Here is a 26549-nt window from a genome sequence, read left to right on the forward strand (position 1 = left end):
GTCCCGGCTGGCGGCGCGGCTTTTCCAGTGTTTGGGTCCGAGAAGCTGCTGCCAGCAAAGGGAGGAGAACTGCGCTCATTCTTTCTGCTAAAGTCTGGGAGGCAGTGCTAACGAGCTCCGGATTCCAGTCGCGGCACACCCAGAAACCGTTCCCCGCCTTCCAGGCCTCAGCTTCTCTGGACTACAGCCCCCAGTAGGCTGCGCGGCGCAGCGTGTGACTTGCGCAGTAGCGTCCGCTGTAAAGTGCTATGACAACAGGGCGAGGATGGCACGGAGTTAGGCTGGAGTGGGGAGGTGTCCCTTCCGCCGGCCAGCGGCTCTCTGCTACATCGCACCTCCGCCTCCTGCATCCATTTCCTCCTCTGTGTGAGCAGCGGGACTCGCAGTTGTTCTCACCTGCCTGGTTTCCCCCAAGGGATAGGTGTTTCCCCTGATTTGGGGGGCGACCGGGTGCAGGGGAGCTTCTTAGGGGAACCTCTCTAACTCTCTGAAGCTGGTGATGCTGCCTCGCAGGGCACTCTCTTATCCTGAAACGTACAAGTTCGAGCAGGAGAACAAGAGGGAGTAGTAAAATTAAGGGCTGCTCTTCTCTGTACCCTCATTGTTGCTTGTGCTTCATCACTGGGTCCTCGTGAAGGCGTTCTTAGAGGGAAGTTTGCGGATAGAGGGATTGAAGGAGGGCGAGAGTCCACTTGGCATCAGGTAAGAAATATGTCTGGCATTAAACTTGTGCACGATTGCCTTTTCCATGTTTTATTTTGTCGCTAAGACATCTCGTTACGCCATGTAATGGTTTTAGGAATGTAAGGTGTAGTTAAAGGTGTAATGTAAGGATGTAGTTAAAGAAGCAAACAAGAAGCAAAAGTGAGTGAGATCCTGTGAACATCTTTGAGAAAAAAGTGTTTTTTTTTTTTTAAAGGATGCCATTGAAGGAGTCACGTGGTGCATGAGCATCCTCCTGTGACATTTCAACAGGTCCTGTGAGCAAAGCGTTAAAACAGTTCTCAGCCTGTGACTAAAGGGGGATGCATGTACTAATACCTCCTAATACTTCTTGCAATAGGATTACTGTTTCTCCTTCTCTCTTTACTTTGCAGACCACAGCAGTTTAGATGAACTAAGCTGATTTTATCAGCACCTCTTCCCAATCGAGCTCAGCAACCGACTTCCAGTTTCCTGGAGAAATTTATAGATTTTTTTTTTTTTTTTTTTGTATCTTAGTGTTATTTTAACTAGGAAATCGTTTCTCACACATACACACATCTTACGTGTGCACACACATAACACAATTTGGAAGATACTGGAGGGGGAACTGTGGGTTATTTCTTTTTTTTAAAGATAACCTGTGATTTATTTTGTAAACTTACATCAAGGTGAGGAGCATGGATATGAGCTGCTCACATGGTGGTGGGGAAGGAGGGAGAGAAACAGAGACACACACAGAACTATGACTTTTTTTTTGGTGGGGGGTCCCTGGGATTGAACCAACGGGAACTTGATCACTAAACCCATCCCTATTTTGTAGTTTATTTAGAGATAGGATCTCACTGAGTTGTTTCGTGCCTCGCTCTTGCTGATGCTGGCTTTGAACTAGCTATCCTGCCTCAGCCTCCCGCTTTGCTGGGGTTACAGTCGTGTGCCATGGTGCCTGACTACTTTTTCTTACTTAAAAAATTTTTTTTTCATTGTAGAGAGACACAATACCTTTCTTTTTTCTTTATTTTTATGTGGTGCTGAGGATCAAACCCAGTGCCTCACACATACTAGGCAAGCACTCTACCACTGAGTTAACTGCAGCCCTAAAACTATGAGTCTTAACTAAAGTGTGCCAACATTTTCAGAGAGAGATATTGGCTAACTTATTAGCAATATGTAAAGAGAATAATTGATAAGATTTATTTTTTTTAATGGCTGGATTAATTTTTTTAAGCCATACTGGGAGTTGAACTTGGGGTGCTTTACCACTGAGTTAGATCCTTAGGTTTCCTCTTTTTAAAATTTTGACAGGATCTCATGAGTTGCTGAGTGAACCTGTGATCCTCCTGCCTGAGCTTTCCAAGTATTTGAGATTACAGGCATGTGCCACCTTTTCTGGTTAATTTAGAAGAATTAAAAATAAGAGACTTTATTTTGAAAATAACCTCAACTTCTTTGTGAGAGTTTGAGGAATGTGTTACACAATTTGTATAATTGTGCTCCTAAATTACAATTTAGGCTTAAATTTATGCTACAACTTCTTGATGGATATACTCAAATTGCTGGGATTACAGGTGTGTATAACCACACCTGACCCAGTATTGACTTTTTATTTTATTCTTGAACTTTAGGAGTCTTGTTGAGGAAGTCATTTCCTGTGCTGACATGCTGGAGTGTTGGGCCTCATTTTCTTCTAGCAATTGCAGTTTCTGCTCTAATTCCTAAGTCTTTGATTTACTTTTAGTTGACTTTAGTGCAGGGTGAGAGATCGGGTTCAAATTTTGTTCTTCTACATGTGGACTTCCAGATTTCCCAGCACCATTTGTTAAAAAGGCTAGCTTTTCTCCAACTAATTTTTATAGGTGTTCCATTAATGGGACAATGGGATGTATAGTGGGTTAAGGGAGATTCTGTCTCAGAATAGAGTAAGTATTTTAAAAAGGACTGCAGAGTCAGGCTTGGTCCATGTATATAATCCCAGCATTGGGCTCTGTCTCAAAATAAAAGGTGGTGGAGATGTAGCTCAGTGGTACAGCATCCCTGCATTCATTACCTAGTACAAAAAAAAAAAAAAAGGAAAAAAAGAAAAAAGTCTGTGGAGTTAGTTAACTGCTACAGTGCTGACCTTGCTTGTATGAGGCCCAGCAGTCAATATCCCTAGTGTTGAAACACTATAAAACACAATGTTCCTCCCATACCCTGCCAAAGATTACTGTTGGGGGCTATTGATATACCTCAGTGGTAGAACTGTTTCTCATGCACAAGTCCCTGGGTTAAGTACTCTACAGCACACAGAAAGATTGCTATTAGCCTTTGAGTGTTTCATTTAAATTCTCGAAATATAAAAATATAAAAAGAGCTGGGATGTGACTTAGTGGTCAAGTGCCCCTGGGTTCAGTCCCTGGTACCAAAAAAAAAAACAAAACAAACAAACAAAAAAATCAATGTGGAACTTGAAATTGTTATTTGTACTTTTGTTTTTCTCATAACATATTACCACTACCACCACCCCCATTATTACTGCTGTTACTTCTGCTACATTACTGTTGGCATTTATCTGATATTTATTGAGTGCTTGTTATGGATTGGGCCTTGGCTAAAAAAATACATGTGTTAGGCTATTTCATTTCTTTTTTTCCCCCCTTTTTTAAGGTGCTGGGGATTGAATGCAGGAGTGCTATACCTCAGAGCTAAATCCCCAGTTCTTTTTACTTTATTTTTGAGATTGAGTCTCACTAAGTTGCTGAGGCTGACCTGGAACTTGCTGTTCTTCTGCCTTAACCTCTTGAGGTGCTAGGATAGCAGGGGTTTGTCATCATGTCTGGCTTCATTTGATTTGATTTCACTTTATTTTTTGTGTACTGGGTATTAAACCCAGGGATATTTTCACTGAACCATAGCCCTAACCCTTTTTATTTTTTAATTTGAAAGAGTCTCATTAAGTTGCCAGGGCAGGATTGCAAGATCTTGAACTTCCAATGCTCCTGCTTTAACCTCCCAATTTGCTGGGATTACAGGTGTGTGCCTCCCTTCCTGGCGAGGCTATTTTATTCTCCCACTACCCAAACAGATTGGAGACTAGAGGATGATGGACTTGCCTTGAAATTATATAGCTGAAATATGGGATGAAGAAGTAAATGCAGGTCTGACTTCAGTTCCTGTGTCTTTTTTTAAAAATTTTTGTTTTTAGTTGTAGATGGACACAACACCTTGATTTTTATTTATTTATGTGCTGCTGAGGATTGAACCTAGTGCCTCACACATGCGAGGAAAGCACTGTACCACTGAGTTACAACCCCAGTCCCAGTTCCTGTGTCTTTTGAATCTTCTTTTTCTTCTTTTATTTTTTGGTACCAGGGATTGAACCCAGGGACACTTAACCAATGAACTACATCCCTAGCTAAGTTGCTTAGAGCCTTGCTAAGTCGTTGAGGCAGGCCTTGAACTTGGGATCCTCCTGCCTTAACCTCCCAAGTAGCTGGGATTATAGGTGTGTGCCATCACTCCCAGCTTTCAAGTCTTCTTGAAGACCCCAACACTGGGTCCTTGAAATATTTTCTTTGAAAAGCAATATTTTTCTAACTTTACATGCATTTGTCATCTGTGCTGGAGTGGAAAATCTGATTCCTACTTTTTGAAATACGATGTGACACTAGCATAACCTGGAGAAAGCAAAGTTCAAAATTGAATAATAGCTTCAGAGTCTTGGCCTCCTAATTCCAGAATCTGCTTTCAGACCCACATATTCCTCCCACAATGTAATTTTGGGTTATTATTGCCACTGCCATTTTTCTATTCTCCTTCTATATTGTGGGACTATGTCAATGAGATATTAAAATTATCCATCTCTTAAATGTAACCTAAATTTAAGTGAACTTGGTGTAGAAAGTAACATGTGGATAAATAAATAAATAGTAAAAACTGAGTGGAAAATGTCACGGGATATGTGTTGAAGAGACTTTCTAGAGTTTAGGGGATAAAGTATCTCCCATTTATTTTTATAAGAACTTAGAAGCTAATCTTTCGTGCCTATTTATAGGTCTGTACCTGTTAACTTCAAATTATTATTTTCTAATAATTCTTTTTTTTTTTTTTTGTGGTGCTGGGGTTTGAACCTAAGGTCTTATGCATGCGAAGCAATCACTCTTCAGAGCTGTATATCTCCAACCCCCCAAAAGCGAAAGTTTTTACTCTTTAATCATAACCCTTCTTGCCTCCTCTACTGGCTGGCCAGAAGCAACTACTAATACTTTGTTTTATGAATTTGCTTATTCTGGGTATTTCATATAACTGGAATCATATAATAAGTGGTCTTTTAGTGACTGACTTCTTTTAATTAGCATATTGCTTTGTTTTGTTGTTACTAGCGATTGAATGCAGGATCGCTTTGCCCTGAGCTACATCCCCAATCCTTTTTAAAATTTTTTATTTTGAGACAGGGTCTCCTTCAGTTGCTGAGGCTGGATTGAAACATGTGATCCTTCTGCCTCAGTCTTCTGAGTCACTGGGATGACAGTGCACCAACATGCCCAGCTAGCATAACATTTTTAGGGTTCATTCGTGTTGTGGCATACGTTAGTAGTTCATTCTTTGTTTATGATCAAATGATATTCAATTATATGGATATGCCACCTCTTTTTTATATATTCATCGGTTGGTGGACATTTGGGTGTTTCCACCTTTTGGTTATTATGAATAATGCTACTATAAGCATTCACGTGTAAATTTAATACCTTTATTTTATTTATTTTATTTATTTACGTGGTGTTGAGGATCAAACCCAGTGCCCAGTGCATTCGAGGCAAGTGCTCTACCACTGAGCCATAAGCCCAGCCCTTGTGTAAATTTTTGTATGGACATGTTTTCATTTTTCTTTAATACATACCTTGGAGTGAAATTGCTGATCATATCATGTCTTAGTCTGTTTCGTGCTGCTAAAATTCAATACCATGGATTTAGTTATTTATAAAAAAAATAGAAATTTATTTTCTTGCAATTCTGGACGTTGGGAAGAACAAGACTGAGGACTGGTATGTGTCAAGGACCTTTTTGCCTCATTATCCTACTATCTTAATTTTTCATTTTAGGTTGTGTGATCATGCCCTACCCCTAGTTCCTTATTTTTAATTCAAGACAATTAACTAAATTAAATTAAAATCAATTTATGCATATATTACTTTTTTTTTTTTTTTTTTTGGGTGCTGGGGATCGAACCCAGGGCCTTGTGCTTACAAGGCAAGCACTCTACCGACTGAGCTATCTCCGCAGCCCCTTACTTTTTTGATCCTAGCTATCATAATGGGTGAAGTGGTATATGGTAGTTTTATTTGTCATTTTCATGGTTAATAATGGTGTTAAGTATCTTTTTATGTGCTATCTCAATTTGTATATCTTATTGAAAGAAACATGTATTCAGAACCATTGCCTTCACCACCCTGCCTTGTTTTTGGGTTGAGGGTTGAATCCAGGGACATGGTTGGCATGTGCTTTACTACTGAACTATACTACTAACTGCCCACTCTTAAAAAAATTAGTTCTTTTTAGTTATACATCATAGTAGAATATATTTTTTTTTGTAGTATATGGACACAATACTTTTAATTTTATTTTTATGTGGTGCTGAGAATCGAACCCAATGCCTCACACATGCCAGGTGAGTGTTCCACCACTGAGCCACAATCCCAGCCCAGTAGAATGTATTTTGGCTTTTCATACATACATGGAGTATAGCTTCCCATTCTTATAGTGGTACATGATGTGGAGTTACACTGGTTGTGTTTCCTATATGAACATAAGAAAGTTATGTCTGATTCATTCTACTGTCTTTCCTATTCCCATCCCGTGAACCACTCCTCCTTCTTCCCCCTAAGCCTGTTGTGAGTTAGCAGCCTGCATATCAGAGAAAATATTTGGCCTTTGTTTTTCTGGGATTGACTTATTTCACTTAGCATAATAGCTTCTACTTCCATTCATTTACTGGAAAATGCCATAATTTCATTCTTCTTTAAGGCCAGGTAATATTCCATTGTGTATATGTACCATGTATTTTTTTTTTTTTTTTTTGGGTGCTGGGGATTGAACTCAGGGCCTTGTGCTTGCAAGGCAAGCACTCTACCAACTGAGCTATATCCCCAGCCCCTGTACCATGTATTTTTAACCATTCATCTGTTGAACGGCATCTAGTTTGGTTCCATAGTTTAGTTATTGTGAATTGAGCTGCTATAGACATTGATATGGCTGTGTCACTGTATTATGCTGATTTTAAGTCCTTTGGGTATAAACTGAGGAGTGGAATAGCTGGGTCAAGTGGTGGTTCCATTCCAAGTTTTCTAAGGAATCTCCATACTGCTTTCCAGAGTGCTTGCACCAATTTGCAGTCTCTCCAGTAATATTTAGTGTACCTTTTCCCCACATCCTCACCAACATTTATTGTTGCTTGTATTCTTGGATAATTGCCATTCTGACTGGAGTGAGGTGAAATTTCAGTGTTTTGATTTGCATTTCTGTAATAGCTAGATGTTGAACATATTTTCATGTTTGTCGATTGATTGTATTTCTTCTTCTGTGAAGTGTCTGTTAATTCCTTAGCCCATTTATTGATTGGGTTATTTGTTTTTTGGTGTTAAAATTTTTTTTTTTTTTTGGCAGTGCTGGGGATCAAACCCAGGGTTTTGTGCTTGCAAGGCAAGCACTCTACCGACTGAACTATCTCCCCAGCCCGGTGTTAAATTAAAAAAATTTTTTTTTAAGATGTTGATAGACCTTTATTTTATTCATTTATTTATATGTGGTGCTGAGAATTGAACCCAGTTCCTCACACATGCTAGGCAAGCGCTCTACCACTGAGGCACAACTCTAACTCCTGATGTTAAGTTTTATGAGTTCTTTATGTATTCTGGAGATTAATGCTCTATCTGAGGTGTAATGCTCTATCTGAGGTGTAAGGGATAAACATTTTCTCCCATTCTGTAGGCTTCATGTTTTGATTATTTCCTTTGATGTGAAGAAGCTTTTTAGTTTGAGTCCATCCCATTTATTGATTCTTAATTTTACTTCTTGTACTTTAGGAATCTTGTTAAGAAAGTCACTTCCTAAGCTGACATGGAGGAGATTTGGGCCTACTTTTTCTTCTGTTAGGCCCAGAGTTTCTGATCTAAAGTCCCAGGTCCTTGATCCACTTAGAGATGAGTTTTGTGCATGGTGAGAGTAGGGGTCTAATTTTTATTTTATTTCATATGGATTCCAGTTTTCCCAGCACCATTTGTTGAAGAGACTATCTTTTTTTCCAATGTATGTTAATGGTTCCTTGTCTAGTATGAGATAACTGTATTTATGTGGGCTTGTCTCTCTGTTTTCTGTTCTGTACCATTGGTCTCATGTCTATTTTGGTGTCAGTACTGTGCCATTTTTATTATTGTAGCTCTGTAATACAATTTAATAATAATATAATAATAATATAATTTAAGGTCTTGTATTGTGATGCCTCCTGTTTCACTTTCCTTGCTAAGGACTGCTTTGGCTATTCTGGGCCTCTTATTTTTCCAAATGAATTTCATGACTGCATTTTCTATCTCTAGGAAGAATGTCATTGGAACCTTAATAGAAATTGCATTAAATATGTATAGTGCTTTTGGTAGGATGACCATTTTGACAATATTAATTCTGCCTATCCAAGAGCATGGGAGATCTTTCTGCCTTCTAAAGTCTTCTTCGACTGCTCACTTTTAGTTGTATTTTTGTCTTTTGTTATTGAGTTGTATGAGTTCTTTGTAGGTTACAAATGCAGGTCTAGTTCTCTGTTATATGATTTGCAAATTTTTTCACCATTCTGTGGGTTATCTTTTTATCTTGTTGATGGGTCCTTTGAAATAAAAAAGTGTTGAATTTTAATTAAGTTCACTTTATTTACTTTTTCTTTTGTTATTCATGCTTTCAGTTTTCAAATCTGTCATGAAAATTTACTTACCCATTCTTTTTTATAAAATTTTTTTTAGTTGTAGATGGATGCAATACCTTTATTTATTTAATTTTATGTGGTGCTGAGGATTGAACTCAGTGCCTCACTCATGCTAGGCAAGCGCTCTACCAATGAGATACAACTTCAGCCTTCTTACCCATTCTTCTAATAGTACTTTTTAAAGAGATTTTTAGGCAGAAGATGTAGCTTAGTGGTAGAGTGCTTTCCTAGCATGAGCAAGGATCTGGGTGTAATCCCAGTATTTAAAAAAAAAAATCTATATATATATATATTTGGTTTAAGCTACACATTAGCTTACATTTGGGCCTTTATTTTGAGTTCCTTTTTTGTGTATTTTGAGGTAGAAATAGGGAGACAAGGAATGGGTTTTGGTTTAAATACTACAGACTATTGTGGTTCCTACTGAGTTTCAGTAGATTTTGATTTTTTAAAATATTTTGCAGTGTTGGGGATATAAGCCAGGGCTTCACACACACTAGGCAAGTGCTGTACCACTGAGCTGTATCCCTAGACCTAGTCCTTTGTTTTCTTTAAATAAATGTTTATTTGATATATACTTTTAGGTCTACTTGCAGAGACTTGAAATGATTTCTTTCCCTTTTGGTTCTGGGGTGCGAACTCAGGGGTTTTACCACTGAGCTATGTCCCAAGTCCTTTTTATTTATTTATTTATGGTTTTGGTATTGGGGTTTGAACCCAGGAGTGCTTAACCACTTTCACTGTCTTTTTTATTTTTTACTTTGGGACAGGGTCTTACTAAGTTGCTGAAACTCTTGCTAAATTGATAAGACTGGTCTTGAACTTGTGATCCTCCTGCCTCAGCTTCCTAAGTGGCTTGGATTACTGGTGTGCCTGGTTAAATGGTTAAAATAATTTTCACCAATTTTCTTGGACATTCGGTCCATGGAGTTTCTCATATGCCATGCCCAGAGTGGAACCTATTGGGTGATGTTGTTATAGGCTGAAATCCCAGGGACTCTAGAAGCTGAAGCAGGAAGATTACAGATTTGAGACTGGCCTGGGTAATTTAGTGAGACTGTCTCAAAATAAATAATAAAAAGGGTTGGGAATGTAGTTTAGTGGGAGAGCACCCCTGGGTTCAATCCATAGTACCCCCCCACCAAAAAAAAAAAAAGAGGAAAAAAGCCCCTGATTTTATATATGCTTATTAGGAACCCAGTTCCTCCCACCACCCCGTGCTGGGGATTGAACCCAGGGCCTTGTGCTTGCAAGGCAAACACTCTACCAACTGAGCTACATCCCCAGTCCTACTGTTACTGTTTTTGAAAAGAAAATTTTCTGCAGGTATATTTTCTTAGAACCAAAGAATTAAGTCTTATGGATAAACAGGGATATTCAACAACCTTAAGTCATATGTATTTGCTATCAGATCCCTCTCTCTTTTTTCTTTTTTTTTTTTTTTTTCTTTTTTTTTTTATTATAAAATTGTAAACAAATGGGATACATGCTGATTCTCTGTCTGTATATGGCGTAAAGGCATACCATTTGTGTAATCATAAATCTACATAGGGTAATGTTGTTTGATTCATTCTGCCATTTTTTCCCTTCCCCCCCTCCCCTCCCACCCTTCCCCTCCATCTATACAGTCCTTCCTTCCTCCATTCCTGCCCCCCTCCCTAAACCCAACTCCAACCCCAACACTAACCCTTCCCACCCCCCATTATGTGTCATCATCCACTTATTAGCGATATCATTCTTCCTTTGGTTTTTTGAGATTGGCTTATCTCACTTAGCATGATAGTCTCCAGTTTCATCCATTTGCCTGCAAATGCCATAATTTTATCGTTCTTTATGGCTGAGTAATATTCCATTGTATATATATACCACATTTTCTTTATCCATTCATCAATTGAAGGACATCTAGGTTGGTTCCACAATCTGGCTATTGTGAACTGAGCAGCAATGAACATTGATGTGGCTGTATCTCTGTAATATGCTGATTTTAAGTCCTTTGGGTATAGGCCAAGGAGTGGGATAGCTGGGTCAAATGGTGTTTCCATTCCAAGTTTTCTAAGGAATCTCCACACTGCTTTCCAGAGTGGCTGCACTAATTTGCATCCCCACCAGCAATGTAAGAGTGTACCTTTCTCCCCACATCCTCGCCAACACCTGTTGTTGGTTGTATTCTTGATAATTGCCATTCTAATTGGGGTGAGATGGAATCTTAGGGTGGTTTTGATTTGCATTTCTCTTATTACTAGAGATGTTGAACATTTTTCCATATGTTTGTTGATTGCTTGTATATCTTCTTCTGTGAAGTGTCTATTCATTTCGTTAGCCCATTTGTCGATTGGATTATTTACATTCTTGGTGTAGAGTTTTTTGAGTTCTTTATAGATTCTGGAGATTAGCGCTCTATCTGAAGTATGATTGGCAAAGATTTTCTCCCACTCTGTAGGCTCTTTCTTTGCATTGCTGATAGTTTCCTTTGCTGAGAGAAAGCTTTTTAGTTTGAATCTATCCCAGTTATTAATTCTTGCTTTTATTTCTTGTGCTATGGGAGTCCTGTTGAGGAAGTCTGGTCCTAAGCCGACATGTTGAAGCTCTGGACCTACTTTTTCTTCTATAAGATGCAAGGTCTCTGGTCTGATTCCGAGATCCTTAATCCATTTTGAGTTTAGTTTCGTGCATGGTGAGAGATATGGGTTTAGTTTCATTCTGTTGCATATGGATTTCCAATTCTCCCAGCACCATTTGTTGAAGAGGCTATCTTTTCTCCATTGCATATTTTTGGCCCCTTTGTCTAGTATGAGAAAATTGTATTTATTTGGGTTTGTGTCCGTGTCCTCTATTCTGTACCATTGATCCACCTTTCTATTTTGGTACCCCAGTGCTGGGGTTTAAACCCAGGCCCTTACTTGGTAGACAGGCACTCTACCTTCCTTCCTTCCTTCCTGTACTGGGGTTTGAACCCAGGAGCATTCAACCACTGAGCCACATCCCCAATCCTATTTTGTATTTTATTTAGAGACAGGGTCTCACCGAGTTGCTTAGTGCCTTGCTGTTGTTGAGGCTGGCTTTGAACTTGAGATCATCCTGCGTAAGCCACGCAAGCTGCTGGGGTTACAGGTGTGCACAACTGTGCCTAGCCTGGTCCTTTATTTTATGTGATTTTTTTTTTTTTTTGTAACAAGGATTGAACCCAGGGGTACTTAAACACTGAGCAACATCCCCAGCCCTTTTTATTTTTTATTTTGAGTCAGAGTCTCACTAGGTTGCTTACAGTCTCACTAAGTTGCTGAAGTTTGCTGCAATCCTCTTGCCTCAGCCTCCTGAGCCACTGGGAGTACAGGGATGCACCACTGTGCCTGGCTCCCTTATTTTATGTTGAGACAGGTGTGTGCCACCATGCCCAGCTAAATGTACTTTGGGTGTGGTGCTGGTAGCCAAAACCAAGACCTTGTGCATATTAGGCAAGTATCCTACTACCAATATATATCCCTGACCCTACTACATTTTTACTTAATGTTCACAGTACTATCCTTACCTTTATTTTGTAGAAGAATATAAAGAAGTTCAGTAGCCTTTAGTAACCTGCCCCAGTTTGCATGGTTAGTATATGGTAGAGCAGGAATTGAACTCATAATAGATTGCCTCCAGTGTCTATCCTTTTCACTACATTCTGAACCAATTTCTTAGTTAACTTTCCACAAAAAAAATAACTTTTGTTTCTGTGATTAGCCTACATGGAATGCCTGCTCTAAGAACCAGATTGATCTGCATTTTTTAGTACCAGAGATTGAACCAATGGGCACTTAAGTATTGAGTCACATCTCCAGCCCTTTTTATATTTTATTTTGAAACAGAATCTTGTTAAGTTACTTAGGGTCTTCCTTTAATTACTGCGGTTGGCTTTGAACTCCCAATTTTCCTGCCTCAGTCTCCTGAACTGCTGGGATTACAGGCAAGTGCCAACCATGCTCAACTTGATCTGTGTTTTTTAAAAAGGACAGTTGATCTTCATTATTTGTGAATTCCGTATTTATGAATTTGCCTGCTTGCTAAATTTTATTTATAATCCCCAAATCAATGCTTGCAATGCTTTTGCGATCATCCTCAGTTACAAGGAAAGCAATAGAAAGTTTGGTGAAAGTGACTCTTTGACTTTTTGTTTCATTTCTTATAAACAAGTGTCATTTCATGGTATATTCAGGCTAATTTTTTTGCATTTTTGTAAAAAATTGCATTTCTTTTCCTGGCGATTCCCCTGTTTAAGGTGTATATGCTAAAGTGTTGCCTAATGTTCCTAAGTGCAAGAAGTCTGTGATGTACTATATGGAGAAAATGTGTGTAAGGAGATGTACTTTGTTCAGGCTGAGTTATAGTGCTGTTGGCCATGAGTTCAATGGTAATAAGTCAACAATATGTATTAAATAAACATACACGCACAAAAACAACATTATATATCGATTGATAATAATATGACTAGAGGCTCTCAGGAACCTAACCCTGTATTTTCTTCTCTGAGCAATGCTTTAGTATTTGCTGATTTGTTAAGTTAGTATTTCTGGTGATCTTATATAATGATGGTTGCAAATTAGGAGAATTGACTCTATTTCCTGTTTATATCAGTGTAGCATGAAGGAAAGCTTCATCTAGGTTACAGAGACAAACTCTAGTAGAATCCCAAAGTATGTGATGCTGTGGAATTAAAATGTCCAGTATACATTCACATTAGTAACTCAATAGGAGGTAAGGTTGGTAGATGCTCATTCTAGATAAAAATTCAAAGTATAGAGAGATTGCGTGATTGCCTGAGGACATCCCTAGTTAGTGCCTGAGGACACACCAGTAGTTGTATGAATGGACCTGCAAACCAATTTTTTTTGTTTCTCCTTGTGAATTTCTCTCTTCCATCTGGCCTTCTTTTTTTGGGTGGGGGTCAATACTGAGGATTAAGCCCAGTGGTGTTTTACCACTGAACTAGATCCCCAGCACCACCACGCTGGCCCCTGTTTGATACTGGGCATTGAACCCAGTTGCACCAAGCCATATCCCCAGCCCCACTTCCAACTTGCAGTCTTCTTACCTCAGCCTCCCAGGTCCCTGGGATTACAGGCATGTACCACCATGCCTGGTTCCAGCCCTTTTTGAGACAGGGTCCTGCTAAATTGCTTAGGCTAGTCATGAACTTGCTTAACCTCGAGCCTTAACCTCCCAAGTTACTGGAATTACAGGTGTGCACCATCGTGCTGGGCTAGATTTTGAATCTTGATCATGCAAAGCACTCTTTTTTTTGTTCTTTGTACAGTTCTTTTCTAGATGTCTTAGAGGATAGAATTAGTTCAACATGAGTGAAAAATTTCTCGGCCCAGTTTACCAGTGACATTGCAAAAAACCTAATTAATGTGGATTCCAATCACTTGGATCTGTGGTTTCATGTAAGAGAACCAAATACAAAACAATTAAAGTTAAATACATAAATGTTAATCTCAAAGTATCCAAGTTTAATTTGTTCTGCCTTAAGAGATGATTAATTCATAGTGTGAAGTGAATTTTTATTATAAACAAATGCTTTCTTTTTAGAGTGAAAGAAAATGTCTTTATTTAAAGCCCGTGATTGGTGGTCTACTGTTCTGGGGGAAAAAGAAGAATTTGATCAAGGCTGTTTGTGTTTGGCTGATGTTGATAATAGTGGAAGTGGACAAGGTAAGCAACTTGTGCCCCTGCTTCTTTTTTTTTTGGTGGTGGTGGGACATTGAAGCCAGGGCTTCACATATTCTAGACAAGTGATCTAGCACTGAACTGTAGCCACAGCCGTCATGACTGTGCATCTTGGAGCAAAACTTAAAAGATAACAAATATAAATGATTTGCCTTTTAATTATTTACTATTTTTTTTTCTTGTGGTTCTGGTGATCAAAACTCAGGCCTTGTGTATACTAGGCAAGCATTCTACCTCTGAGCTACACCCCCAAACTTTGAATTGCTTGAGAGTTGAACCTAGGGGACTCTTATTTTTGAGGTACATCCTGAGCCCTTTTTATTTTTCATTTTGAGACAGACTCTCACTAAGTTGCCAAGCTGGCCTTGTATTTACAATCCTCCTACCTCAGCCTTCTGAGTGACTGGATTAGAAGCATTTGTTACTGTGACTTGATTGGATTTGCCCTTTTAAATATATACATTATAAAACATAATTATAATCTTTTATGTATGTGTGTGTGTGGTACTAGATATAGAACCCAGAGATGCTGTATCACCGACCTACATCCTCATCCTGGCTTCATTATCTGTTTATTGTTATTGCATCCTATCCTATTCTTACATTATTTGTTCCTCTTTACATCTTCATGTGTTTTATTATTTTTTAATTTAAAAATTTTTTAAAATACTGGGGATTTAACCCAGGAGCCTTTTAACATTGAGCTACATCCCTGGCCCTTTGTTAATGTTTTATTTTGAGACAGGACCTTGCTTAGTTGCTTAGGGCCTGGCTATGTTACTGAGGCTGACTTCAAATTAACAGTCCTCTTGCCCCAGCCCCCTGATTTGCTGGGATTACAGGCATTTGTGCCACCATGCCTGGATCTTCATGTGTTTCAAGTGGTCTTTAGAATAGTTTAGTTCTGCTGATCACATTGCTGCACACCATCCCAGCGATTTGGAAGGCTGAGGTAGGAAGACTGCAAGTTCAAGGCCTGCCTTGGTAATTTAGCAAGACCCTGTCTCAAAAAAGGCTGGGAATGAGTTCAGTGGTAAAGCACCCCTCAATTCAATCCCCAGTAGTGAAAAAACAATAAACAAACAAAAAGCAACATCAACAAAATAAAATTCAACCCCAATCCAACCCCCCCTTATAAAAAAATCAGTTTAGTTCCATATCATTGTTATATGAAATATTTTTTGGTTTAAATAATTATAGTAACTTTTATTTTATTTTGCAATTCAAATAATCTTTGGTCTCTCAGGAAGAAAGCTTTATAACCATTGTTTCATTCAGTATATATAAATAATGTCCCCTTCATTTTTCTTTATTTCTTTTGACTATAATAGAATCACTAGAATCTGGGGAATAAAGTGAAAAGGGAAAATTATATTGGCAAAGAAGAAGAATGAGAGGCTCTAAACTACAGTGAGCACATTCTCAATTATTTCTGAGGAAATGTAGGTCTTTCTTTCCACCAATAGGAGATGGAATGACCTTCTATTCAGAGGATGTCCTTGAGGGGGTCTCTGAAAGATAATCAAACCTACTTCTGTCCAATTGTTAAAGCTTATGGTTCCCCTATTATTTGGCCCCACAGAACAATCTTGCCGTGAAAATATCTACCAGAGAGAACAATTTCAAACCCAGTTCTGTCCAAAGTATCTTAACTCTCAACTTAGTTGGAAGCTATACTTTCTGATTTTCTTTTCTTTTTTTTTTTGGTACTGGGGATTTAGCCTAGGGGCACTTACCACTGAGCTACATCCCATTACTTTTACTTTTACTTTTTATTTTGAGACAGGATCTCACTAGTTGCATAGGGCCTGGCTAAGTTCATGAGGCTGGAGTCAAAATTGCAATCTCCCTGCCTCAGCCTTCTGATTCACTGGGATTACAGGAATGCACCATTGTGCCTGAATACTGATTTTCCGCTCATTCATGTATGTCTTTTTTTTTTTTTCTTTTTCTTTGTAGTAGGGATTGAACCCAGGGATGCTTAACCATTGAGCCAAATTCCCAGACCTTTTTTATTTTGAGACAGGGTATCACTAAGTTGCTTAGGGCCTTGCTAACTGAGACTGGCCTTCAACTCGATCCTTCTGCCTCAGTCTCCAAAGTCACTGGGATTACAGGCATGTGCCATCATGCCTAGTTTTTCTTTCTTTCTCTCTCTCTCTCTCTTTTTTTCTTTTTCTTTTTTTTTTTTTTTTGTTGGTGGTGCTGGGGATTGAACCCAGGGCCTTGTGCACACAAGGCAGTCACTCTACCAACTGAACTATATCCCAGACCACTTGTGTATTTCTTTTAGAGCTCCTTACTAGGGTACCACCAGTGGGTTATCAGTATATTGAGATATTGCTCCCCCTCAGTTTATGTCCAGCTGTGAGCAACTTTCTATGTTTTTCCAAGCATTGCTATAGAAAAATTATTGCATGTGTATATCCTTCATAGACAAAAACACTAATCATTATTTCTCAAAGCCTGGACACCTGTGTTGTAATATCTTGGAGTGATTATTATATGCAAAGATTACCTATTCCAGACCTACAGGATCCTATAAGATTGTATTCTCTGGGGTTGGGTGAAGTGGTGGGGCTCAGGTATCTGAATTTTGAAAAGCTCCTGAGTTGAATGGTGGCACTCTGAAGTTTGAGCATTATTATTGTTATTCTTTTGGAATAGAAGGTTGATGAGAGATGTTTCGGATATGTTCTGGTTGAGATAGAAATTTGTAGTATATAGAATAGAGGTAAAGATTTGGAATGAACAGGGTCCTGGTTGTATACAGAATAGAGGTAAAGATTTGGTGATGGTTGTATCTGAAGCCCTGAGAATAGGTGAAGTTCCACATGGAGAGTGGTTGGAATTAAGATGTGGGAAGTATAGGACTGTAACCTGGAGAATGCAAGCATTATAGAGGGAGTTTGAGAAAAGTAGTCAGTAATAGGTTCTGAGGAGGCTGGCAGAGAGGCAGATGAACCAGGAGGGCTACTACCTGGGAGGCATGTTTTAATGATAAGTGGCTTGGAAAGTTTCCATTCCATTTAGCAGGAAGTGGTTCATTAGTGTCTTTGATGAGGGTGTCCACAGTGGTAACAAGATCCAGGTTTGTAGTGAGTGAGAGTGGAAGGTGGGAAGACTGAGTGAGGGTTTACGCTTCTTTAAAGAAACTTAGCTGTGAAGGGAAAAAAGGACGATGATGATATGGGGAAATGTAGGGATAATGTGTAGGATAGAGGCTGTCATTGGTACAGCAGGGATTCTGAGAAGGTGAACAGAGATGGGGTCTGATATGTTAATGGAGGATTAACCCTGAACAGGCATGAGATCTTCATGAATGCAGGAAGGTAAGAGTAAACACAGATGTGGAGAAGTTTGCATGTATACTGATGAACTCTATAAGATCTATTTGATTTTAGTGTTAGAAAGTTTGGTTAATTAAATAGAGATATAATAGGAATCCCCTATTCCCCTATCATATCCCTATTTAATTAGCCAAACTTTCTACTACTAAAATCCCACATGTAAGTGTTTTTGGCTTTGAAATTTGAAAACTATCCCAAATCTGCCTTAGTCATAGTATTTTGATATTGCCCTTTGTGGGGAGATAGATTCCTGTATAGCCCTTATAATATCTCTTAAGTGTATATGTTAGGGAACCAAATGATTGGTATACCATTTTCTGAGGAAATATATTTCCTTTAAACTCTCAGAAATTGAGAAAAAAGCACATAGTGGCCTTGTTCTCCCATTGGATGAACTATGATAAAAAGTTCATGTATCCCTGGGCCTTCATAATTGGCAACAACAGTGTGCTTTGCGCTTCTAGATTTAGTACTCAGTAACTCAAGGCCAGTATTCAGTAGGTATGTATGCTTTTATTTATTTATCTTTTGTGGTGCTGGGGATTGAACTCAGGTCCTCACAAATGTTAGGCAGATGCTCTACTAGTAAGTTACATCCCTAGCCCCAGTATTCAGTATTCTTGCAGGGCTTGGGTATTTCTATTTTCTGAGTATGCCTGACTGAATGACTACCCATCCTGTAGGGAAGGATATTAGTAAAATTCACATTAGGCATGTGGGTGTGATAGAAAGGACTTACATAAAACCTTGTCATTGTTCATGGGGTGCTGAGTCTGGTAATTGACTTTTGTATGAAAATGGGCAAGAAGCCATGATTGAGGTCCTCTTTTTCACTTACTGATATATTTATGGTTAATTGTCTTCAAAAAAAAGGTCTTAATGAATGTGATGAACATATTGTAGTGTTTTGTTACAATTGAATTATTTCTCATAAAAAAATGCCTTAATAGTTTTCTATTTAATGCCTTCCTATTTACTTAATTCCTGTGGAATACCATATTAGTTAACCATACCCTGAATCTGTAAGTCAGATTATTACTTGGAATCTGGTTACTATAACAGTCCTGCTAACTGTTATAAAAATCATACATAGAGCCAGGCCCAGTGGTACATGCCTGTAATCTGAGTGACTCAGGAGGCTGAAGCAGGAGGATCATGAGTTCAAAGACAGCCTCAGCAACTTAGCGAGTCCCTAAGCAACTCAGTAAAACCCTGTCTCTAAATAAAATTACAGAAATAGTGCTGGAAGTGTGGCTTAGTGGTTAAGCACACCTGGGTTAAATCCCTGGTACCAAAAAAAAAAAAAAGAAAAAAATCATACATAGAGCTGGGCATGGTGATGTATGCCTGTAATCCCAGTGACTCAGGAGGCTGGGAAAGGATGATCACAACTTTGAGACCAGCCTCAGCAATTTAGTAGTGAGACCCTGTTTCAATACCAAAAAAAAAAAAAAAGGCTGTGGATGTAGGTCAGTAGTAGAGTTCTTCTGGATTCAATTCCACTTCTCCCACCCTCCCCAAATCACACACACACCCTTTACTTTTGAGAATTAGCTGGTTATTGGATGGACTTGATCATCTTGACCTTTTTATTTCTGAATGCAGTGAGTTATAATGGGATGAGGGCACGACAAGACACAAAAGATAAGTGGGGATCGTTTTAGAAAAACTTGGAGGTTTCAGTGTTCTCCAGGTTTTCTGGATTCTTAGTAACTCCATTTTAACAGTATACTCTTAGTCATGCTGATTAACATCATAACTTTTACTTCAGAAACCTGAAGAGATTTGTCAGCTCATACGTTACAGTAATTTATTTATTTATTTATTTATTTATTTTTTTGCGGTACTGGGGATCGAACTCAGGGCCTTGTGATTGCAAAGCAAGCACTCTACAAGCTGAGCTATCTCCCCAGCCCTCGTTATAGTAATTTAAAACCCAAAGAATCCATCTCTCTCATGGGTCTCACTGAGACAATTAGTAGGAAACTCTGAAAAGTCCTGGAGATCCTGAGTCTTATTTTTTATCCTAAGTTGAGAATTTTGAGGGTGAAGTCGTCATTTTCTTATTTTTAATTATCTAGTACTTTAGAAAATCCATGTCATGTTTGGCATTCCTCCTTCCTGTTCAGTGGACCTGTGGCAGCAACTATCCAGGCCACTAGAGGTTCACCTGCAATGTGTGCAGGACCTCAGACAACGAGAGGTGATAACTTGACTGTTCTGTTACTGTACATAGTACTGCTTCACCCCATGTAGAATAACCTCTTAGAATAACAGTAATCTTACTGCTTTGTGCCTCAGCTGAACTCAAGAACCAGTTCCAGACATCCCTGTGGGTTGTGGTACCTGCAGTTTATTCTCTGATGCTCATTTGTCCATCAGTTCACTTTAAAAAAATTTTTTTCTTGCCTGACAAATAACAGGAAATTGATAAATTTAAGAAGGAGATTGACAAAAGAGTGAGCTTCTCCAAATGCAGGAAGAACTGAGCTGGCCAAGACTTGGTGGATACAGGAATGAGCATAGCTCCAGAGACTTTGCAGACCTCTGGGGCATCAGATCACCTAGCACCAGATTCCTGAAGACTTCGGTGTCTCCATTCAGGTTTGAAGTTCCCATGAGAGTACCTCTCATATGGTCATTATGAAGATTTAATGAGTTAGCACATGTAAACTCTTTAAACCTTTGTCTGATACATAGAAAACTTCTCAGTAAATGAATATGTAGAACTTCTACTTTTAAATAGAGGGAAATAAATTTCTAGGAATACTATAAGAAAGCACCATAAATTAAGGTAGCTTAAAACACTAGAGATGTATTTTCACAGTTCTAGAGACTTTGTAAGTCTAAAATCAAGGTATTGGCAGGGTCATATCACCTTCAAAGCCTCTAGGATCCTTCTTTGCCTCTTCTAGCTTCTGGTAGTACCAGATCCTCTTTGTCTTTTAGATGTACCACTCCAATCTCTGTCACTATTGTCACATGAACTTTTTTTTTTCTGTGTGTATTTCTTAACATGGCATTCATGTTTCTATTTCCTCTTTTCTTTTTTGTGGGGGGCGGGTAGTTACCGGGGATTGAACTCAGGAGCATTCTATCTCTGAGCCACATCCCCAGCCCTATTTTGTATTATATTTAGAGACAGGGTCTCACTGAGTTGCTTAGTGCCTTGCTTTTGCTGAGGCTGTCTTTGAACTTGCGATCCTCCTTCCTCAGCCTCCTGAGCCACTGGAACTACAGGTGTATACCACCTTGCCTGGCTTCTATTTCCTCTTAAAGGACACTTATCAAGTGCTATAATTTGTTTTAACTGACTTTGCCCTCATATTCTGCAAAGACCATTTCCAAGTAAGATCACATTCATAGGTACCTTGGGCTGGGATTTCAACATATCTTTTTGGGGGATACAGTTAAACTCACAACATTCTACACATTCTATTACTTCCCCCTCCTGTATGGAAGACTAGACATTATTAATCAGGACATTGTAGCCAGGTCTCAGAATCCCCCCACCCCACTTTTTTTTTTTTTTTTTTTTTTTTAATAGTACTGGGGATTGAACTCAGGGCTTTGTGCACACTAGGCAAGTGTTCTACCACTGAGCGATACCCTCAGTCCTTTAAAAATTGTTTTAGAATTAGACAGGATCTACTTTGCCAAACTGTCCTCAAACTTGTGATCCTCCTGCTTCAGAAGCATTCCAAGTAGCTGGGATTACATGGTTGTACCACCTTGCCTGGCAGAATCCTTCTTAATCCAGGTTTTTCTTTCTTTCTTTCTTTCTTTTTTCCCCCTCTGGTACCAGGGATATTCAACTGTTGAGCCACATCCCTAGTCTGTTTCTTTTTTTTTTAATTTTTAAACAGGGTCTTGCTAAATTGCTGAGGGTCTTGCTAAATTGCCAAGGCTGGCTTTGATTTTGTGATCCTCCTGCTTTAGTCTTCTGAGCCACTGGGATTACAGGCATGTGCCTCTGCTTAATACAGTGTTTTCAACAGTCACATCAGTTGTAGAATTGACACTATGATTGAATCAGTTCTTTGATAAAAGGACTTTGTTAAGTTGTGACTCTGATAACAAATCAAGACTTGGGGAAAATGTAATACATTAGTATACTTGAATATTGGTGATATAAATTATTTTTGAAGAACTATGTGTTATTCTAATAAATTTACTTTAAGTGCATCTTCTATTGGCAGAGTAGACTTTCTATGTGAAACAAGACTGTATTTTTTTTAAAAAAATTAAATTTCTCTTTTAGACATTAGGAAGTTTGTTCCCAAAGATATTTGCTAATGTTTGTTTCTGTCTGCATCTTTTTAAAAAATTCTCTCTACAGATAAAATAATTGTGGGTAGCTTTATGGGATACCTAAGAATCTTTAACCCCCATCCAGTAAAAACAGGAGATGGAACTCAAGCTGAAGATTTGCTTCTGGAAGTCCATCTACGAGATCCCGTACTTCAAGTGGAAGTAGGAAAGTTTGTTTCGTAAGTACAGCTCACTAATTCTGGTATTTTGTCTTACTTGGAGAGCATGTCAGTTCCTTACTATGTCACTTTTGTGGATTCTTCAAAAAAGACTATATATGTATTCTGGATATTGTCATATAAGTGTTCCTCATGTACTGAATGCTTTTTGTATAAAAACCTTTAAAAATATTGAAGATAGGGGGCTGGGGATATAGCTCAGTTGGTAGAGTGCTTGCCTAGCATGCACAATGCCCTGGGTTCAATCCCCAGCATCACCACCAAAACAAAACAAAACAAAACAACAACAACAAAAAAAACCAAACCAAAACCAAACAACATTTATTGAAGATAGAATAATTTTGGATCTTATAGGAACAAATCTAAGGTACCTGACACATTAGTGACTTAAAGGAAATGAGATAAATTTTAACAATAACCAAATTAAGATGTAGTAAATTATCACTGCCTGCCTGTAATCCCAACTGTTTGGGAGGCTAAGATAGGAGAATTGTAAATTCAAAACTAGCAACTTAGCAAGGCCCTAAGCAACTTAGTGAGACCCTATTTCAACATGAAAAATAAAAAAAGGGCTGGGGATGTGGCTCAGTGGTTAAGTGCCATTGGGTTCAATCCCTGGTACCAAAAAAAAAAAAAAAAAAAAATCACTGTATTATTCAGGTTGGCCTTGAACTTGCAGTCCTCAGCCTCCTGAGTTGCTGGCATGACCAACATGCCTGGTGGTCACTGGACCACCAGTCCTTTTTATTTATTTTGAAGCAGTCTCTATAAGGGGCTAAGGCTGACCTCACACTTGTGATCCTCCAACTTTAGCCTCTCAACTAGTTAGAATTACTAGACATTGTTAATCAGGACATTGTAGCACCACTACTCCCAGTGGAATTCTTGCCTTTAAAAGCATTTTGACCTTTCCATTGGAAAAAAATAGGGAACACAATCAACATTCATTCTGTATGATAGTCTTACATGTAGTTCTCATTTTTGTGATCACTTGGAAGGGAAGGGTGATGACAGTAATGAGTGCTGGCAAGTATAGGTCTTTATAAACATTGTCTCAATAATCACCTCTGCAAGGCAGATGTGATCTGTATTTGAGATAAGGAAACCAGAGCTTATAGTGTAAGATTACAGCCAAAACTTGGACACAGGTCTCTGGCTCCATACTTCACTATCTTTCCAAAATACAATTTTTCTGGAGCATGATGGAAAAATTATTTTGAGTGTCCAAGGTACATAAAAAAATTTATGAAGTAACTATTAATTATATGATAGCTGTGTCTATTTGCATTTATAGAGTAAATAATAAGTATTTACATATCTATTATACCAATGCTTTGCAGATATTTTCATATACAATTATTATTTTGTAAATGAAATAGTGACACTCTAAAAAAATTAAATGGTCACACAGTAAGGTACAGAATCTAAGTTCCAACCCAGGTGTTCAGACTTTAATTACAGTCCTTGTAGTTTAGAATAGTCTGCAACAGAGAGTGTACCAGAGGCCTGCTTGCACATGTGGGCCTGTAGTTTTAAATGGAAAAGAACTGCCAGCATCTGAGAGCCAGGAGGTTTCACATAAAAGCCCTGCTTTTTGGCATTTCATGAAAAATGTGGAGATCTGGCCACAAGCCCAGAACCAAGTAGTAGCCACCACCTTTAGTCTGGCCCCAGTCTCCACTTAATCACAGTCATTCACACCCTTTCTCGTTAACATCCATTAGCTTGACCCTTGAAGACTGGGTTTAGGAGTTCTAGACTGTGCCATGCTGCTGACTCTGGAAACCACTTGACATGGACTGGGAAATGTAGTGGGGATGTTGGCAATTTATTTCTATTTGAGAGTTAGTCCAAACTAAAATGTTTTCAATACTTTTAATAAATTTCAGATCTGGAAGTGATAAATGCCATTTATTAATAATGATTAGCATTTTGTGGTGCTTTAAGCTTTGCAAGGTTCTTTCACATGACTTTATTTGATTTATTTGAACCTCTTATTCTACAGAAGGGAAATAGGCTCAGGGAGACTAAGTGATTTGCCCAAAGTTACAGGTGGATTAGAGAGCCAGAATCAGAAGTCGGAGCTTTTTACTGTGGAGAGTACTCATGATGGAGCCTCAGATCTGACTCTTCATGGGTCTTGGGTTGGTTTCAATGTGAAGACAGTTTCTTGAAGCAGAGTATCTTTCCTCCCTCCCTTCCTTCCTTCCTTTCTTGCTACCCTTCTCCTTCCTTCCTCTCTTGACAGGCTCTGCTATGTTGCTTAAGCTGGCCTTGAACTCGAAATTCTCCTACCTCAGCCTCTGGAGTAGCTGGAATTATAGCTGATGCCTCTGTTCCTGACAAGACAGAGTATGTGAGGCTGTGGAAGTTAATTTCCCTATTAGTTGTTACATTAATTTTTAAGTTCAGAATGTTTTCTAATGACTTATTTACTCACAGTAGGTATAATTAGGAGGCCTTTTTGTAATTATTTTATAATTTTTTGGTTATATTGCACATTAATATTTAAAAACATTTAAAACATTTCCTATTTTTCAGAGGCACTGAAATGCTTCATTTGGCTGTGTTGCATTCTAGAAAACTTTGTGTTTACTCTGTCTCAGGTAAGAAACATTTATTTTCAATGTGGAATTTACATTACAAATTGGGTTCCTTACTATAACAATAGATATTTTCCTTTCTTCATTCCTTCCTTCTTTTCTTGTACTAGGGATGGAACCCAGGGGTGCTCAGCCACTGAACCACATCCCCAGCCCTTTTTATATTTTATTTTGAGACAGGGTCTTGCTAAGTTGCTTAGGTCCTTGCTAAGTTGCTGAGGCTGGCTTTGAACTTACAATCCTCCTGCCTCAGCCTTATGAGCTGCTAGGATTAAAGGGAGGTGCCACCACACCTGGCTAAGTATAGATATTCTCTAGTGCTGATTTGGGAGAGAACACAAAACATTCATTTGAAGGTTTTTTGTTTATTTTATTTTATTTTTTGGTCTTGGTTAGCATTTTTCTGTTGTTCATTACTCTTTCAGAGACTTAAAAGTATTACATTTTCTTGGTCTGTTATTTCTTTGCATATTGATATTTCTAGCAGAAGGTTCCTTGTGGTCTCCTTCCTCTCAGGAATTATGTTTAGGATTGCCTATGTCTGATAGGGGCCACTTCTGGGTACTTGGCACTCTTGAGTTATAAGTGTTCAACAGTACCAACAAAATTCATTAGATGCTGAGTCATAGTGGTTTGAAATACATTTTCTTTGGTAAACCTCAAGTGTTTTCTCTTCATAGTTGATATTTCTTGGCTTTTGGTTGTCTTTACTTAACTAGACCCCAAGCCACTTATTTTGAGGCTTAATCAGGTTTCATTGTCGACATGGTTCTGTGGGCAGAAATATAGTAGTTCATTGTGGTTTAGTTTCAGCATTTCAACCCTAATTAAAATTAAAAGGTAACTTTAATTTCAGTATTTAGGTAAATTTTACTTCAACTTCAGAGTTTTTTGTGTGTATATTGATTTGGAAAATTTCTTATGGCTATGATAAATTAAGTGTCTGTAGGACTGTTCTGTATATAAGTGATACTTTGGATTTTACTATAAATACTAGTTTCTAAGATTTGAATTTCTCAGATTTATTCTATTTGAGCTTTCTTTACATTTCACCTTTAATTTGAGTAATAATTTGTATTTTACTGGCACATAGCTAGTGTGTTTTTGAGGTGAAGATCTATTAGTTTTCTAAGGCAGGCTTGGTAACCAGGGATATTGTATTTGGTAGATATTCAGTAAATTCTTTGAAGAATAAGTGAATAAATTTGTGGGTAGTGCTGAGGCAACTGACAGTGGCTTTTTTATTATTCTTTACCATGTGCTGTTTTCCTTCCCCTTCTCTGTTACCCCTATCAGTGTTTCTTTTCCTTCCTGTTTATATCAAGGCCTGATGGAGTACACTTTCCTTGGTTTCAGGTGAAAGATGTTGCTCTCCTAGTGATAGGATATATATATATATTTAGTATTTCAGAGTAAGTTGAGGATATAGGTTACTTTATTGCATGGATCTAGTTCCTCTTTTTTGGATTGGAAGCACGTTAATTACTAGTGATATTTTACTGACTGCATTAACACAGGAAGTGGAGGAAGAGAACTTACCCACAGTTAGTTACTCTGAGTACTTGAGTATTTAGCCCTTCCAGAGGCCCCATGGGGCTCTAAGCAGGGCCTCTTAGAAAAATTAAATTAGACTTTTGGCCTTCCTTGGTCCCATCTGAGATAGGCCCAGAAAGACAGAAACCTCTAAAGTGCTACTGGGCTTAAGGCGTAGGCTGGGGATAAAATGTGTTTTTTTTCAAAAGCCTGA

The 26549-nt window shown here is 38.4% G+C and overlaps 1 protein-coding gene and 1 non-coding gene across 2 annotated transcripts in view; both read left to right on the forward strand.

Annotated features, from left to right (window-relative positions):
* Nucleotides 1–26549, forward strand: part of Bbs9 (Bardet-Biedl syndrome 9) — a 441935-nt gene continuing 415386 nt past the window's right edge. Inside the window, 4 exon segments of the mRNA XM_047562524.1 lie at nucleotides 1–702; nucleotides 14222–14344; nucleotides 22049–22199; nucleotides 24741–24805. Of these exon segments, the coding sequence (XP_047418480.1) occupies nucleotides 14233–14344; nucleotides 22049–22199; nucleotides 24741–24805 (328 nt within the window). The 5' untranslated portion in view covers nucleotides 1–702; nucleotides 14222–14232.
* Trnaa-agc (transfer RNA alanine (anticodon AGC)) lies at nucleotides 22387–22459 on the forward strand. Its single transcript has one exon. It is a non-coding gene; the product is annotated as a tRNA-Ala (tRNA).

The sequence above is a fragment of the Sciurus carolinensis genome, chromosome 8 (assembly GCF_902686445.1).
Source record: "Sciurus carolinensis chromosome 8, mSciCar1.2, whole genome shotgun sequence".
NCBI classification, from domain to species: Eukaryota; Metazoa; Chordata; class Mammalia; order Rodentia; family Sciuridae; genus Sciurus; species Sciurus carolinensis.